Source organism: Equus quagga, chromosome 1 (assembly GCF_021613505.1).
Source record: "Equus quagga isolate Etosha38 chromosome 1, UCLA_HA_Equagga_1.0, whole genome shotgun sequence".
Classification (NCBI taxonomy): Eukaryota; Metazoa; Chordata; class Mammalia; order Perissodactyla; family Equidae; genus Equus; species Equus quagga.
Window position 1 is genome coordinate 172,007,163 of NC_060267.1, and position 18,996 is coordinate 172,026,158.

Genomic DNA, 18,996 nt, shown 5'->3' on the forward strand with positions numbered 1-18,996 from the left:
GTCAATCTGATAACCAAGACGGCTACTAACTAATGGGCAGGCAGCATATACAGCATGGATACGCTGGACGAAGGGGTGACTCCCATCCCAGGTGGGACAGAGCGAGATTTCATCACGCCACCCAGAACGGTGTGCGATTTAAAACTTATGAATTATTTATTTCTGGAATTTACCATTTAATATTTTTGGACCATGGTTGACTGTGGGTAACTGAAACCACAGAAAGTAAAACCGCAGATAAGCAGGGTACTGGTTTGTGCTGCAGCGCTTGTCAAACAAGTAGGAAATACTGTATACTAAAGCATCCTTCTGGAGACTGACAGTATTGTGAAGTTTTAAAATAATGAAATCATTTAATAGTCTTTAACCCAGCATTTCCCAAAATTATTTTACTAAAAAATCCTTTTAAAATAAGGTTTTTTTACTTTAGTAGACGTAGTATTCTTTGGCACATACTTTGAGAAACACTGGCTTCAAATATTACAAGTTTACCTGTTTTTCAGTCATGAGTCTGTCTGATGATTTACTGGTCTCCTGGGCTTTAGGGGCTGCTGGAGATAATAGTTTCTTTCGTAGCATCAAAAGAAGTAGAGTGGCAATAAAAAATTTGAGTTCCCTAAATCAAAAATGAAAAAGTACAATAGGTGTTAAAGGAAATTATATTTAAAAGAACCCACTACTTTTGGGTAATTTAAGACACTCCTGTGTAAAAACTTTTATGACTTCTTAGAAAGCTGATTTTAAGAATGATTAGAATAAAACCTACCTTATAACGTTCTCTAGAAATAAAACATTATGAGGTTTTACACACATACACACACACATAGAAAACTATTTATTTTAAGTATATAATGAGAAAAGCACATGATGCTAATAAATAAACTCTTATCTTTTGGAAGTTGCTTTCCAAAAACCAAAAGAATCGTGCCTGACCCAAAGTTACAGGTCAGTCTAACAATTCACTGGACTAACTCGAAAGGTGAATGGAGTACCACTTTCTTAGTGGTCTTTATTTCTAAGTAGATCAGAAGCCAGCAACAAACGATTCTGTTTGGCACACACAAAAGTTTATACTGAGTCTACCCTACCATCACTTGCTCTTGTTATCTAAGATTCTGCCATTCTATAGGAAAATATTTCCTTGGATTCTATGATATATAGGTCTAATTCCTCCTTTCCAGAGGCACAATCACACACATTCATTAGCTTCGCGGAATTTTAGACCTCAAGAGGACCTCGGAATTGTTTAATCCGAAATCTCTAGCTATTCATAGCTGGCAGGAAAGAGTGCAGGGAAAGTTGTACCAATATATCAGATACTAAAACCATCTGAGACGCAGAGAGAAATGATCTTCCCAGGATTGATTAGAAGTAGGCCTCCTTGCTGCCAGTTCAGTATTTCTTCCAAAGCACCCTTCCACCCATCTGTATCTGCTTCTGACAGTGAAATCCAACTAAGCAATTTAGCAGTCACCAACAATCTATTTTCAACTAAATCTAACAACATGTTACAAATTCTCAAATTCTGCCATTTTTGTTGCTTGGCATCATAGACTACTCTCTCCTCTTTAAATTTTGGTCCTTTCAACAACTCAATCACCCACTATGTTCATCCCGCCTCCTTTATTTTAAATAAAGATCCTTTTTGAAAATATCAGGAAACATCAGCTGCTACCACCTTTCAGCTAGTTTTTTAACTTTTCATCTAGAAGTTTTCAAAAATACACAGAAGTAGAGAAAGAGTACAATGAGCCTATGTATTTATAATCTAGCTTCAATGATAAACAATATTCTTCCCTTAGTTTCAGTTCTTCCTCATCCACTTATATTTCAGTACACATCTCTAACAAATACAGACTTTCTTTAAACATAACTTCAATCCTATTATCACACACACTAAAATTAACAATAATTCCTTACTATCACTTAATATCTAGTCCATGTTCAATTTTCCCCCAAATGTCTTTAAAATGTCTTTTTATGACTTTTTTCCTTTCAAATCAATATCCGAACAAGGTCCACACGGCACTCTTAAGTTTCCTTTAATTTATAACAGTCTCACTTCCCCCACCCTTTTCTTTAACATGCCATTTATTTGTTAAAAAAACAAGTCATCTGTTTTGCAGAATTACCCACATTTCAGATTTGGCTTATTGTATTCTTATCATTTAACATATTTCTCCATCCCTTATATTTCTTGTCAACTGGCTATATGTAGAAACTCGATTAACTTCAGGTTCAGTAGTTTTTGGCAAGAATACTTCAGAGGGGGTACTGTGTTCTTACTGCATCACCATCAAGAATCAGCCTTTCAAATCAGAGTGTTTAAGTGGGAAAAATACACCCTGTAGGCCAGACATAAGGGTGGTAGACAATCCACCAAAGAGTGTGGAGCCACATATTCTGACAATCTCCCTAAAGCCACACTGGAGCTCTTCTAAATCTTCAAAAGTGTCTTCTCCCTCTAGGCTCAAGGCCTGGGGACTCTTATCTTCTTCTTCACTTAGTTAACTCATACTTGACCTTCAGATCTCGGTTCAAATTTCCTTCTTAAGGGAAATCTCCCTAATACCATGACTAGATCAGGTCCTCCCGTTATGTGCTCTTGTAGCACTATAAAGAGTAAAGTAGAGAGGTTTAGAGTTCAGACTCCGATGGCCTGAGTGACTGACTACCAGCTTAACCATTTATTAAATGTGCAACATGGACAAAATCATTAACATCTTTGAGCCTTGATTTCTCCATCTGTAAAAGAGAAAACATAGTAATAGCTACATCTCATACCTTGAATTAAGTCAGACAACATGCAGAAAGTACTTAAAACAAGTGCCTGGCACAAAGAAACTGATAGATAATTGGTGGTGGTTGTTATATCTAAGTATGCTAAACAAAATGGACCTTACCTAACCATACCACTGTATATTAGACTTTTTCTACAAATTACTCTGCTGATTATCTGATACAAGTTGTTTTATATAAATATGTCTAGGTAAGACTAAATTCCATGAGATAAGTAGCCTACTTTTTTGTAATGGTAGAGTAAGCAATTCTGCCTTTAAAGACAATGAAGAAAGCTGAATAAAATGCATTAAAAAATGTTTTTCTTACTAACAAGATAATGAGGAATTATCAGGCAAAAAGTTGAGAGGAGGAGAACTCATTTTTCCCCTTAAGGCATTTGCCAAATCCAAAGAAAGAGCTGTGAAAATGCATGCTAAAGATCAGTCTGTTACCTGTTACCTGTGAGGGCTACAGCTCTCAGGATAAGGGTGAACCAGAAGTAAACCACCTCTCCCATGAACTGAACCCTGGCTTCCCCTCCTCGGGGGCATTCCAATATCTCAAGAAGGTCTCAAAATAACAGTGCTTTCCAAAGGGGGAAGTGGTGTACCCACAACATGACTAACAAAAATGTACAAGTGAAATCTCACAAGGTTGTAATCTATCATAACATTAATAATAAAAAAAATAATAACAGTGCTTCCAAGAGCCTGGCAGAAGCAAATGAAACCTTCTCTGGAAAAAGGCCTCAAATTATCCCCCCAAAAAATGTTTCAAATACAACACGCAGCAAACAGTCAAAGATAACCAAAGTATACAGGAAACAAGATAAAAGGAGAATAGAAACAACAGTCAAAAGAAACCAACCAACAAAGAAAGACTTTTGATATTGTAATTATTAGGCACAGACCATAAAACAACCATGCTGACAATGTTCAAAGAAATAAAAATCAAAGCTTAAAACTTTTGGCAGAGAAATATAAACTGAAAAGGAGACAGAACAGGTGTGAAAAAGAATAAGTTAAAAATTTATAGCAAAAAAATCACAATAATTGAAATTAACATCTCAAGTCACAGGCTTAACAGTAGACTAGAAAGAACAAGAAAAAATTAAATGACTAGAAGGGAAGGTGGAAGAGATATCCACCTTTTTAGTTCTCTACACTGTATTCAGGAAAACATGGAAGAAATTCTACTACAAATGGAAGGGATGCATGTATAATTGGCATCCAAAAAACAGAGAAAAGACTGGAGCAAAAGTAGCATTTAAAAATATAATGGCTAAGAAGTTTTGAGAGCCAATGAAAGACACAAATCCACAGATTCTAGAAGCACAGAATAGAGAAAAAAAATCACATCTAGACACATCATATTAATGTATAGAAAAACAAAAACAGAGAGAAAATCTTAAAAGCAATCATAGGACAAAAGATCATCTTCAAAGGAGTAACAGGTGGAATGTCAGCTAACTTCTTAGCAATAACAATGGAAACTAATAATGGACTAATATCTTCAATGTGCTGACAGAAAATAATCACCAATATAAAATTCTAAACCCAGTGAAAATATCCATTAATAATAAAGGCAAAAGTAAGATATTTTCAAACAAACAAAACAAATCTGACAGATCTGTTCTATAAAACATTCTAAAGGAGATACTTCATGCAGAAGATGTCACAGAAAGGCAGAGATGTAGAAATGAATAAAGAGCAAAGAAATGGGTGAGTGTAAACACACACTGACTACACAAAATAATATAATCTTTTGAAGTTTAAAAAATATAACTAAAATGCACAATAACAAAAATAAATTAGCTGGGAGTAGGGTAAATGGAGTAACAGTGTTCTAATTTTGTTTATAATCCAGAAGGAAGGTAAAGGTATCTATTAATGTCAGGCTTTTGTAAATTAAGGATGCATGAGAATTTCCAGGATAACCACTAAAGAAGACAACACAAGTGCGTCATTTCCTGACTAACAAAGGGGAAAAAGAAATCATGATGATGGATAAAAATGAATCCAAAAGGAGAGAAAAATAAACAGGGAACAGGTTCAGCAAAGAGAAAACACATGGTAATATAGCAGAGTTAAACTCACATTAATAATTATATTAAATGCAAACAGATCAATTGCTCCAGTGAAAAGAGAAAGACTGTCAAGCTGGATTAATAAAATCAAATTTCATGTGGTTGAAGGAAAAAAGACATCTAAAATATTAAAAAGTCATGCAAAATATAAACATATAGAATGGTAAAAGTGAAAGAATAAAAAAAGGATTGATGGCATGGTGACAGCAGTTTTTAAATCTCTGAATTCCTACATAAAAACAGAAGCAACAAGGTAGCAAAGACAAAAACCAAAAAACAATATTTATATTAAAACTTAGTGACAAGTTATTTCCACAAACACCAAAATATAAGGGGATGGGGCAAATTACTAATAGCAACAAGAACTATAGGGTATCAGCATCTGTGCAGGAAGACAACAAAAGCACAGGCAGCATTCTCACAGTTATGAGGACAGAAGGATTCCCCAATCGTTGGTATTCACTAATATCCACTACCGCACTAATATGAAAACAGCAGGTGAAACTGGAAAGGGTGTTGCCCTCTCTTGCTGTAAGGACTGAAGATGCTGGAAGCCTATGAACTCTCAAAATTGACATGCTAGAGCTCCATGAAGGGTTCACAATGAGAAGAAACTTCTGGGAATGAAGTCAAAATTGAGCAAGACAGAGACAAGAGAGAGGAAGGCAAGGTTGAGACTAAGGTAGGATGGGTAACAGAGCCAGGAAATTTTGGAAAACTGCTAAATTTTGGAACACTACATAAAAGCAACACAAGAGGAAAATCTGAGAACTTCAAAACGCTTTCCTGAATTCTACCCCATTGTAAAAGTTCAGAAGGAGAGGATTCTGGGAAGATGGCAGAGTAGGAAGCACCAGGAATGTCTCTCCCCACCCAGACAACAATTGCACTGTTAGAATTTGTCTCGTGTAACTATGTTGGAACTTGGAGTCTATTGAGGCTCTCAAATTCCAGGGAAGGCTTGAATGAGAATTTGTAGTTAATTTTGATCAATTTCAGCTCTTAGCACAGTAACAGCTACATGTTCCCCACACCCACCCCAATGGCAGACAGCTGTGCACAGCATACCAGGAGCAGCTTGCACTCAGTTTGTGTGTCAGGGTGAGCAAAAAGGACCTGTCCTCCAAATATCAGGGTTCTGTGACCTGATCACAGATTGCTGCTTTAGATCTCAGAGGAGCAGAGAAAGAGGCAGAGGTCGTTGTTGTACCTACCCCCATTGTTATAAGCCCCTGCCACTCTTGCTACAGAGACTTCCAAGCCATCATCCTTTTCTTCCCTCCTTCATTTTTCTCTTTTTCCCCTTTCAGGAGCCAGACATTAAAGACTAGGACATTTAAAAGCAAAAGCATATATGAGGCATTAGAAAGTCACTGCACATGTCCAGGGAAAGGTGCAGGCTGAAAAAGACCTGAGAAGACCTTAAGTTTACATTTCAGGCTGATCCTCAGCACAGAGACAGCCTACAACAATTAAAAAAAATACAAATAAAATAAACAAAACAAAACCCAGAAAACCTTGGTTAAGGAGAATGTGATTTCCAGACATCACATTATTAGATTCAAACATACAGTTTTTTACAAAAAATAACAAGGCACACAAAGAATCAGGAAGCATGGCCCATGCAAAGGAAAAAACCAAATCAACAGAAACCATCCCTGAAAAAAAGACCTAATGGCAGATCTACTAGACAAAGACTTCAAAACAACCATCTTAAAGATGTGCAAAGAACTAAAGAAAGATATGGAGAAAATCAAGAAAACAATATATGTAAAAAGCTTCTGAAAGGCAAAGGAAACCATGAGCAAAACAAAAAGACAACCCACCAACAGGGAGAAAATACTTGCAAATCATATATCCAACAAGGGGTTAATTTCTAAAATATATAAAGAACTCATACAACTCAACAACAAAAAAACAAAAACCTGATAAAAAATGGGCAGAGGATATGAACAGACATTTTTCCAAAGAAGATAAACAGATGGCCAACAGACACACAAAAAGATGTTCAACATCACTAAACTACTAGGGAAACTAAACTACAATGAGATATCACCTCACATCTGTCAGAATGGCTATAATTAACAAGAAATAACAAATGTTGGAGAGGATGTGGAGAAGGGAACACTCATATACAGCTGGTGGGAATGCAAACTGGTGCAGTCACTCTGGAAAACAGTATGGAGATTTCTCAAAAAATTAAAAATAGAAATATCATGCAATCCAGCTATCCCACTACTGGTTACTTATCCAAAGACCACAAAATCAACAATTCAAAGAGATTTATGCATCCCTATGTTCATCACAGCATTATTCAAAATAGCCAAGAGATGGAAGCAACCCAAGTGCCCATCAACAGATGGGTGGATAAAGAAGATGTGGTACCTATATTTATAATGGAATACTACTCAGTCATAAAAAAGGACAAAATCTTGGGGCCAGCTCAGTGGTGCAGCAGTTAAGTTCGCATGGTCTGCTTCAGCGGCCCAGGATTCACCAGTTCAGATCCTGGGGGAGGACCCATGCATCACCTGTCAAGTTACGGTATGGCAGGCATCCCACAGATAAAGCAGAGGAAGATGGGCACAGATGTTAGCTCAGGGCCAGTCTTTCTCAACAAAAAGAGGAGGATTGGTGACAGATGTTAGCTCAGGGCTAATCTTCCTCAGAAAAAAAAAAAAAGGGACAAAATCGTGCCATTTGCAACAACATGGATGGACCTTGAGGGTATTATGCTAAATGAAACAAGCCAGTCAGAGAAAGAAAAACACCACATGATTTCACTCATACATGGAAGATAAACAAACACATGGATAAGGAGAACAGATTAGTGGTTACCAGAGAGGGAGGGGGGAACTTGAAAGGGGTAAAGCGGCACATATGTATAGTGACAGATAAAAACTAGACTGTTGGTGGTGAACACAATGCAGTCTATACAGAAACTGATATACGATAATGTACACCTGAAATTACATAATGTTAAAAGCCAATATTACCTCAATAAAATAATTAAATAATTTTTATAAAAAAGAACTCTACTACTAAAAAAAATTGAACAAAATGGAAATATCAATAAAGAAATGGAAAACCTACAAAGAAATCAAAAATAAATTCTGGAGCTGAAAAGTACAACACAATAACTGAAATGAAAAATTCACTAGAGGCATTCAAAGGTAGATTTGAGCAGGAAAAAGAAAGAAATAGTAAATTTGAAGATAGGACAATGGAAATTATCAAGCCTAAGGAAGAGAAAGAAAAAAAACTGAAGAAAAGTGAACAGTGCCTAAAGGACCTGTGGGACACCATCAAGCAGGCCAACATACAAATTGTGGGAGTCCCAGAAGGAGAAAAGAGAGAAAGAGTGGCAGAGAGAATATTTAAAGAGACAATGGTTGAGAACTTCCCAAATTTGTTGAAAGACACAAATATATAAATTCAAGAAGTTCAGCAAACTCCAAGAAAGATGAACCCAAAAACCCTACACCAAGAAATATTATAATCAAACTTTTGAAAGACAAAGACAGAATCCTGAAAGCAGCAAGTGAGAAGTAACATATCACATAAAAAGAACCTTCAATAAGATTACAAGCAGATTTCTTGTCAGAAACTTGGAGGCCAGAAGGTAGTGGAATGATATATTCAAAATGCTAAAAGAAAGAAACTGTCAATCAAGAATCTGGCAAAATTGTCCTTCAAAAGTGAGGGAAAAATTAAGACATTCCCAGGGAAAAAAGCTGAAGAAGTTCATTAACATTAGACCTGCCCTGCAAGAAATGCTAAAGGGAGTCCTGCAGGTTGAAATGAAAGGACATCAGACAGTAACTCAAAGTCATATGAAAAAATAAAGATCTCAGTAAAGGTAAATGACATGGGCAATTATCAAAGTTAATATTATTTTTTTTTAATTTTTATTTTTTTCGGGTGTATAAGTTAATATTATTATAACAATGGTTTGTAACTCCACTTTTTGTTTTCTACACGATTTAAGAGAGAGAATTTTTTTAAAAACAATCATTAGTCTAAAAGTGAATATTACTGTAACTTTGCTTTGCAATGTCACATCTCATTTTCTACATAATTTAGGAGACTAAATGGATTTAAAAGAATTATTAGTTTATGGTTTGGGGCACACATGTATAAAGATGTAATTGTGTGACACCAACAACGAAAAGAGGTGGAGATGGAGCTGTAAAGGGACGGTTTCTGATGTTATTTAAGTTAAGCCGTTACAAATTCAAATTAGAGTGTTATAATTTTAGGATGTTAAATGTAATCCCCATGGTAACCACAAAGAAAATAGTTACTAGAATATATACAAAAAGAAATGAAAGGAATTTAAACATTTAAACTACAAAAAAATCAACTAAACACAAAAGAAGACAGTAACAGGAAATGAGGAACCAAGAAAACTATAAGACAATATGAAAAATAGAAAAATGACAGAAATAAGTCCCTTCTTATCAGCATTTAAATGTAAATGGATTAAACTCTTGACAGATTGGCAGAATGAATAAAAAAATATCCAAATACATGCTGTCTAAAACAAACTCACTTTAAATCTAAAGACACAAAGAGGCTGAAAGTGAAAGGATGTTAAAAGATTTTCCATGTAAATAATAACCAAAAGAGAGCAAGGGTGGCTATACTAATATCAGACAAAACAGACTTTAAACCAAAAAAGGTTACAAGAGACAAAGAAGGACATTACATATTAATAAAAGGTTCAATACATCAAGAATATATAATAATTATAAACATTTATTTACTTAATAACAGGCCATCAAAACAAACGAAGCAAAAAGTGACAGAATTGACATAGTTCTACAATAATAGTTGGAGGCTTTAATACCCCACTCTCAATAATGGATAGAACCACCAGACAGAAGACAAACAATGAAAGGGAGGACTTGGACAACACAATAAACCAACCAGAGCTAATAGATTTTTATAGAACACTCTACCCAACAGTCTTGTCAAGTGCGCATGAGACATTTTCCAGGATAGACCACGTTAGGGCCTCAAATTAAGTTACAACAGATTTTAAAAGATAGATATCATACAACGTATATTCTCTGGCCACAATGGGATGAAGTTAGAAATCAATAATAGAAGTAAAACTAGAAAATTCATAAATTTGTAGAAATTAAGCAGGACACTCTTAACAGCCAATGGATGAAAGAAGAAATCACAAGGGAAATTAGAAAATACTTAGAGATTACTGAAAACAAAAACACAACAGACCAAAACTTATGGGACATAGTGAAAGCAGTGCTAAGGGGGAAATTTATAGTTATAAACATTCACCTTGGAAAACATGAAAGATCTCAAGTTAACAACCTAACTTTACAACTTAAGGAACTAGAAAAAGAAGAATAAACTAAACCCAAAGCTAGCAAAAGAAAGGAAACAGTAAAGATTAGAGCAGAGATAAAGGAAATACAGAATAGAAAAGCAATAAAGAAAAATCAATAAAATAAAAAGTTAGTTATTTGAAAAGACAGAATTGACAAACATTTAGAAAAGAAAGAGGACTCAAATTGCTAAAAAAAGTGAGGACATTACTACCAATTATACAGAAATAAAAAGCATAAGACAGTACTATGAACAGTTGAATGCCAACAAATTAGATAACCAAGATGAAATGGACAAATTCCTAGAAACACAAAACCTACCACGACTAAATCACAAAGAAATAGGAAATCTGAACAGACCTGTAACTAGTAAGAAGATTGAATCAGTAACAAAAAAATCTCCCAAGAAAGAAAAGCCTTGGACCTAGAGGCTTCACTGAGGAATTCTACCAAACATTTAAAAAACTAATACCAATCCATCCAAACTTTTCCAAAAAACATTTTTTTTCCAAACTTTTCCAAAACATTAAAGAGGAAGGAACACTTCCCAACTAATTTTTAGCGATCCTAATACCAAAGCCAGACAAAGACAATACAAGAAAACCAAAGACCAATATTACTCACGAATACTGATGTAAAAATCCTTAACAAAATACAAGTAAACCAAATTTAGCAGCATATTAAAAGGATTATACACCACAACCAAGTGGGAGTCATTCCTGGAAGGTAAAAATAGTTCAACATATGTAAAGCAATCAATGTAATACGCTACATTAATAGAATGAAAGGGAAAAAACTACATGATCATTTCAATTGATGCAGAAAAAGGATTTGACAAAATTTAATACCCTTTCATGATAAAAAAACACTCAACAAATTAGGAATAAAAAGAAACTATCTCAACGTAATAAAGGCCATATATGAAAAACCCACCGTGAGCATCATACTCAATGATGAAAGACTGAAAGCTTTTCCTCTAAAATCAGGAACAAGGCAAGGATGTCCACGTTTGCCACTTCTGTTCCACACAGTACTAGAAATTCTAGCCAACGCAAATAAGCAAGAAAGAGAAATAAAAGACATCTGAATTGGAAAGGGAGATAAAATTGTCTCTCTTTACAGATGATATGATCTTACATATAGAAAACTCTAAAGAGTCCACAAAAATACCTGTTAGAACTAATAAATGAATTCAATAAAGTAGCAGGATACAAAGTCAACACACAAAAATCAGTTGCATTTCTATACACTAACAATGAACAATCTAAAAAGGAAATTAAGACAACAGTTCCATTTACAATAGCATCCAAAAGAATAAAATAGTTAGGAATAAACTCAACCAAGAAAGTGGAAGACTTGTATAAGGAAAACTACAAACTACTGCTCAAAGAAATTAAAAAGACATAAATAAATGGAAACACATCTTATGTACATGAATTATAAGACTTAATATTAAGATGCCAATACTACACAAAGCAATCTACAGATTCAATTCAATTCCTATCAAAATCCCAAGGACATTTTTTGCAGAAATAGAAAACCCATTCTAAAATATATAGGGAATCTCAAAGGACCTCAAATAGCCAAGACAATCTTGAAAAAGAACAAAGCTGGAGGACCCATACTTCCTGATTTCGCAACTCACTGCAAAGCTACATAAATCAAAACAGTGTGGAACTGGCATAGAGACATATAGATCAGTGGAATAGAACAGAGAGCCCAGAAATAATTCCCCGCATATATTCAATAGGGAGAGAACAGTGTCCTTAACAAATGGTGCCAGGAAAACCAGAAAGAGAATGAAATTGGACCCTCACATCTAACACCATATACAAAAACTAACTCAAAATGGATCAAAGACCTAAACGTAGAAGCCAAAACTATAAAACACTGGATGTTTCTGGGCTATGACACCAAAAGCACAGGCAACAAAAGAAAAAGCAGACAAATTGGACTTCATGAAAATTTAAAATTTTTGTGCATCAAAAGACTATCAACAGAGTAAAAAGGCAACCCACAGAATGGGAGAAAATACTTGCAAATCATATATCTGATAAGGGATTAATATCCAGAATATATATAGAACTCCTAAAACTCAACAGCAAAAAAACAACCTGATTAAAAAATGGACAAAGAACTTAAATAGACATTTCTCTAAAGAAGATATACAAATGGCCAATAAACACATGAAAGATGTTCAACATCTCTATCCATTAGGTAAATGCAAATCAAAACTACAGTAAGATACCACTTCACAGCCATTAGGATGGCTACTATCAAAAAAACAGAAAGTAACAAGTAGTGGCGAGAATGTGGAGAAATTGGAACACTTACACACTGTTGGCGGGAATGTAAAATGGTACAGTTGCTGTGAAAAACAGCATGGTGGTTTTTCAAAAACTTAAACATATAATTACCATATGATCCAGCCATTCTACTTCTGGGTATCTACTCAAAAGAAGTGAAAGAAAGGTCTCAAACAGATATTTATACAACCATGTCCATAGCGGCACTATTCACAATAGCTAAAATGTGGAAACAACCCAAGTGTCCATTGACAGATGAATGGATAAGTAAAATGTGGTATTATCCATACAATGGAATATTATTCAGCCCTAAACAGGAAAGAAATTTTGCAACATGCTACACCATGGGTGAACCTTAAGGATCTTCAGTCACAAAAAGAAAAATGTTTTATGATTCCACTTAGAAGAGATACTTACAGTAATAAAATCATAGAGACAGAAAGTAGAATTGTGGTTGCCAGAACCTTGAGGGAAAGGTGAGTTATTGTTTAATGGGTATAGAGCTTCAGTTTTACAAGATGAAAAGAGTTCTGTAGATGGATAGTGGTGATGTTAGCACATTATGAATGTATTTAGTATCACTGAACGGTATACTTAAAATGGTTAAGATGGTAAATTTTAAGTTTGTGTATTTTACCACAATTCAAAAAGTTGGGGGGAAAAGTGCTGATGGTTGAACCTCAAAAGAACTGAGGGTTAGTCTATAAGTGAATAAAAAGCCAAGAGCATTTATCCAAAGTTTAACCATCCTAATCTCCTGGGCCTGTAAAAATTCAGCTGAAAATCATTGAGAAGAGGTTCGTCCATGAGATTCCTTGGCACTTTCTGCTTTTGCTTGGAACAGATTTACTATGGGAGTATCATTTATTTTTGCTTGCAACATTCCAACACTCATGGTTCTATTTGCAGATGGAGAAGAGCAGAGGGAAAAGAAAAGGAATAGGAGAAACACATGGTTGAACTTTTCTTAACCTACAAGTTACTGAAGCTTTTATATGAAATTTAAAGTCAGAATTTCCCTGGTTGAGGCCAGCTGCCTATGCCTAGACAAACTTCCAGTAACAGAGGTCTCCTCCACTGAGGTTCTGATGGAAGACGGCTATTTCAAATAAAGTCTTAGATATGAGAGAAGTACAATTTAAATCATATATTCAAGGAGACCAGTGCTCTCTTGCTCAGAGAATAGTATATTTCATACCAGTCCTTTAAAAGGAGATATGAGTAGATCAATGGCAAAAATAGCCACATCCTCAAATCTAGAGATAAGGAAAGCACATTAGTAGTCGGCTAGGACTGGGAGTGGGCAGGGGGAGGAATAAGAAGGAAACTGGGAGTGATGGCAAATGGGTATGGGGTTTCTTTCAGGGTTAAGAAAACATTCTAAATTTGATTGTGGCAATGGTTGTACAACCGTGAATAGACCAAAAAACACTGAACTGTACCCTTTAAATGGGTGAATTGTGTGGCATGTGAATTATATCTCGATAAAGCTGTTACATTGAAAAAAATTCACAAAAAAAATTCACATAAAAATGAACAAAAAAAGCTTTGCGATCTAAGTCAAACAAAAGTTAATATAAAAGAAGAGAATAACATCCCTATAGACAAGACAAACATGCCAGATATGAGCCCACAAAACAGATCAGAACTATAACCCACTGTTTTAAAATAAGTTAAAGTATACTAGGAAAATTCTATAAGATATGAAAAAACAACATAAGCCAGAATTAGAAAAACTTGGAAATGAGGTAATAGAACCCAGGAAAGAATTAAAAATTTTGTTTGTTTGTTTTGGTTTTTTGTTACTGTTGTTGAGGAGGATTCACCCTGAGCTAAATCCACTGCCAATCTTCTTCTTCTTTTTTTTTTCTTGCTTGAGGAAGATAAGCCCTGAGCTAACATCTGTGCCAGTCTTCCTCTATTTTGTATGTGGGTCACTGCCACAGCATAACTGACCAGTGGTGTAGGTCTGTGCCTGGGATCCAAACTCACAAACCCAGGCCACTGAAGTGGAGTGTGCAAACTTAATCACTCTGCCGTGGGGCCAGCCCCTAAAAATTTTTTTAAATAATAATTGTTTCAGAAATAAAGAGCAAGCAAGAAGAAACACAAGAATGAATAAACACAACAGATAATGTTTTAAGAGAAACAGAGGTTAAAGGAGAACAATTTTAAGAATTAAAAATATATGAAAGAAAATGCCAAATAGGTAAAGAAGCTCAAACAGATAATAGGAGTAACTGAAAAAGAAAACTAAAGCAGCGGAATAGAACCAATAGTAAAAAATGTAATTCAGGAAAACTTCCCTGATTCTAAAACTTGTGCAGAAATGCAAAGGACTTAGGGGGCCGGCCCACTGGTGTAGCAGTTAAGTGCCCACATTCCACTTCGGTGGCCTGGGGTTCACCGGTTCAGATCCCAGGTGCGGACATAGCACCACTAGGGAAGCCATGCTGTGGTAGGCGTTCCACATATAAAGTAGAGGAAGATGGGCACAGATGTTAGCTCAGGGCCAGTCTTCCACAGCAAAAAGAGGAGGAATGGCGGCAGATGTTAGCTCAGGGCTAATCTTCCTCAAAAAAAAAAAAAAAAAAGAAAAGAAACGCAAAGGACTTAGTCAAAATACTTTGAAAAAGACAAAGTTGGAGGACTAACACTACCTGATTTCAAGGCTTGCAAAGCTACAGTAATCACGACAGTATGGCACTGCTGTCAAGATAGACAAATAGATAAATGAAACAGAATATAGAGTCCAGAAACAGACCCACACATACATGACAACTAATTTTCACCAAACGTGTAATGCGATTCAGAAAAGAAAGGATAGTCTTTTCAAAAAATAGTACAACTGGATATGCATATGCAAAAAAAAAGAAAGACTTTGATCCATACCTCTCACATCATATACAAAAATTAGCTCAAAATGAATCACAGACATAAATCTAAAACCTAAAATTACAAAATGTCTAGAAAAAACATAGGAGAAAACCTTTGTGACCTTGGATAAGGCAAAAATTTCTTGGATACAACATCAAAAGCATGATCCATAAAGGAACAAACTGATAAACTGGGCTTCATAAAAATAAGAACTTTTCTTTGAAAGATACTGTTAGGAGAATGTTAAGCCAAATCACAGACTAGGAGAAAATAAGTGCAAATCATAAAGAACTCTCAAAATACAATTAATAAGAAAGCAAACAACCCAGCTTAAAAAGGGGCACAAAATTTGAATACACATTTCATCAAAGAAGACATACAGACAAAGAAACACATAAAAAGACACTAAAAGTTGTTAGTCATGAAGGAAATGCAAGTTAAAATCTACAATGTGAAACCACTACACGCCAATTTGAATGGCTCAAGACAGACTATGCCAAGTGTTTGCAAGGATATGAAGGAACTGGAACTCTGATGTACTTTTTTCTTTAACACAATAAGGCAACTACTCCAAAAGTCAGAAGAATGGCAACTAATGAGAGTACAGAAGTAGCTGTGACTGGGATGGGGCAATGGAGGGGCTCTGGCATGGCCTGACCCAGGTGGTATCATCTTTTAATAACTTGTTAAGCTATACATTTGGTATGTGTGTTCTTTTCCATTTGATTTCATAATAAAAATCCATTTTACAATAAAAAGATTTTGTTAAATAACAACAAAAACAAAAAGGAAATACTAACCAAAAGAAAGCTGGTATAGCTCTGTAGCCAAACTGCCTGGGTTGGAATCGTGGACTCCGCCACACAGCCAGGAAAGTACTAATCTTTCTATGCCTCAATTTCCTTATCATAAAACGAGGCTACCAGAAGCACTAAGCTCACAGGGTTCTTGTGAAGATTAGGTGAGTTAATATAGAAAGGACAAATAGAACAGTGGCTGGCACACAATGGGACAGAGGTGGTGATTATAGTCGGTGATTATAGCTATCTGTGATATCTTAAGTAGTTACTTAATCTCTTGGGCTTCAGTTTCCTTAAATGAGTTTGAAATATCTACCTGATAGGATTATCAGGAGGTCAAAAGGAGATATATATAATGTACCTAGCAGAGTATTCAATACCTTTGCACGGCCTCCCAACATCCAGACAGGATCTGTCACAACAGACATACCTCAGTCATAGCACATTCCTCTTGCACCTTTCACCTGGTCATTGAAGTTGATCTCAATGAAATGATCAGCCAGTGAGTCTCACGTCCAAAACTGGATCTTCATCTAGGTTTCAAAAAGATAAACAGACCAAAATCTTAATGTTCAATCTCCTAGGAAGAACGGCCTTGTGTTATTTCCAGAGCAGGGGTCTGTGGGACAGGTAACCCTGAACCGAAGCTAGACAACTGAAGTAACTGCTACTCCAGTGCTCACCACCAGGTGCCTTCTCTTCTTTCCCTTTATCCTTCCTCTCCCTGCTTTGTGGAAACACTGAGCTGGGGGTCCAAATCTATCATCATCTATCACCAATCCTGACTTCTGGCTTCAACGGTAGAGTATTCTTGTTTGCAGGGTACTAAAACGGAGCACTCTCTGATAGACAAACAGCACTCAACACAAAAGGCAGGAAGAAAAACTCTCTCAATTCCACCTGTAACCAAGCCCTCCTTTTCAGAGGTCCGTGCTGTGAAATTAACATGCCAATCGTTTGCAGCAGCCTCTTCCCCACTACGGGCTGTGACAGGACACAGGTCTGGAACTTCATGTTACAGAAAGAGACTAAATGCTTCCCTAAGCCAAGGCAGAAGCTGTAGATTTCATCAGTGTCATAACACACCTAAAGCAGGACTGTGGGAATAGGGGTTGCAGGGTACGAGTTGGTTTGTACATGGTACAGAAAGCCGAGGGCAGAGAAGCAAAACACAATACCATCTTCCAGCACTGCCCAGTTTTCCCAAGAGTGCTTTGGTAACTTGCCCTTTATGGGTCTGAAGCCCCTGTAACATGCACCATACATTAAAATGTAGTTATTTTCCACCACTTTTTTGGGAAAAAGCTGCAAATAACAAAGCATGGCCAGTAACTGTTCTTTCTCAAGTGAGTCACATCGAAATCTACGAGTAGCTTTCTCAAAAGCATCTATGTCACATTCCTGAATTAGATGGAACATGCAATGCTTTCAAAGTCTCTATTGTCTATTAAACGCAAAAGCTCTATTCCAAAAATACGCCAATACGCTACGTAATGTTCCTAAGAAGAAGTGAATCTATCACAAATAAGGAATTGGAGCTAGGATTGGACATCATCTCCAGCAAAACACTCTGCTTCGGGACAGGTTACGTACAGGGCCAGAGCGCGCCTCTCCCTCCTGGAAGCAGAAGCCGCGCGCAAACTCCATCTAGTTAGCACCTCTTCCCCGGGGCGGGGCGCGGCGGCCCGGAGCTACTTGGGGATACCAAAAGTGAAAAAACTCCTGCAGAGGACTGAAACCAACACGGGCAACGCCTGCACAGTGCTTAATATCATCACGGTTAGAAAATAAAGCGGTGGTAGAAACCCTTTCTGTTTGGTGTATGTTAGAGCCCCCCTCTCCCCCTCGTCTGGATTGAGCCTAATAAACCGGAGAAAGGGGTTACTCCTCTACCCCTTCGCGCATCCCCCACCGCTTTCTCCGAGGCTTGACTAGCCAGGCAACCTCCTGGGACACCTTGACCCCGAGAAGCGGAGCTGGGCAGCCCCAGCCAACCCTCGTGCATGTGTGATTCCCTACGACTCATCCAGAATCCAGTCCGCGCCAGGCGTCACTCTAAGCCGTCCTCTTACTGCCTCGTTTAACCCCCTCGCCCACCACGAAGGGCCAGAATGCCAGCTGCGGTCTACAAACGAAGAAACTGGGGCGCGGAGACGGTCAACGAGGAGCCGAGGATCACAAAGGCCGGGGAGCCAGGACTCAACCAGGTTCGTCAGGTCCCTAAAAGTCTCCCGGGACTTTTCACTGGCGAGTCAGTCCCAGACGGCTCCTCTCCGGGGCCGGACAAGGGTCAGGCTGGCCACACGCAGGGCGCAGGTGAGGCCGATTCCGGGACTGCCGTAGGGAGGGGCTCTGGCAGGGGAGTCTGCGAACCCGAGCGGCACTCACCTTCCTCAGCCGCCGCCTCCGCCAGCAGCGCGCCCAGCCCGGCCCCGCTCCGCCCCCTCCGGCCCCGCCTCCGCGACCGTTACCGCGCCGTGAAGGCCGGCCAATCGAGCCGGAGCGCGTCGAGGGCCTGCCTCGGCCCCGCCTCCGAGCGCCGGCAGCGAGGCTCTGGGGTCGCGCCGGGAGGCTGGGACGGCCCGCGCCCTCTGGTTGGCTCCGCTGCTGGGGGCGGGGCTTGCCGTAACGTAGACGCGAGCGCGCCGAGGTTGTTTTGCCGTCTGCGCCTGCGCGCTCCCATCGCACTTTCAACATGCGCAGGTCTCACGGATGCTTTATCGCCTACCTGGAACTTTATCTACCAAGAAGACGTCAGAAATACACGTTTGAGGCCATCAGTGAAAGGGAGGCCC

At 37.7% G+C, this 18,996-nt stretch overlaps 1 protein-coding gene across 6 annotated transcripts in view; it reads right to left on the reverse strand.

Annotated features, from left to right (window-relative positions):
* Positions 1–18,632, reverse strand: part of CEP70 (centrosomal protein 70) — a 58,957-nt gene extending 40,325 nt beyond the window's left edge. Inside the window, exons 1-3 of one of the 6 annotated variants that reach the window (XM_046642189.1) lie at positions 18,590–18,632; positions 16,632–16,734; positions 493–616 (exon numbers count right to left, since the gene is read on the reverse strand). In XM_046642189.1, coding sequence (XP_046498145.1) covers positions 493–579 — 87 coding nt within the window. In that variant the 5' untranslated portion in view covers positions 580–616; positions 16,632–16,734; positions 18,590–18,632. Of the gene's footprint in view, positions 1–492; positions 617–16,631; positions 16,735–17,794; positions 18,091–18,113; positions 18,557–18,589 lie in introns of those variants that run through there. The other 5 variants (XM_046642203.1, XM_046642197.1, XM_046642179.1 and 2 more) reach the window with 5 other exon arrangements.
* Positions 18,633–18,996: the final 364 nt, after the last annotated feature.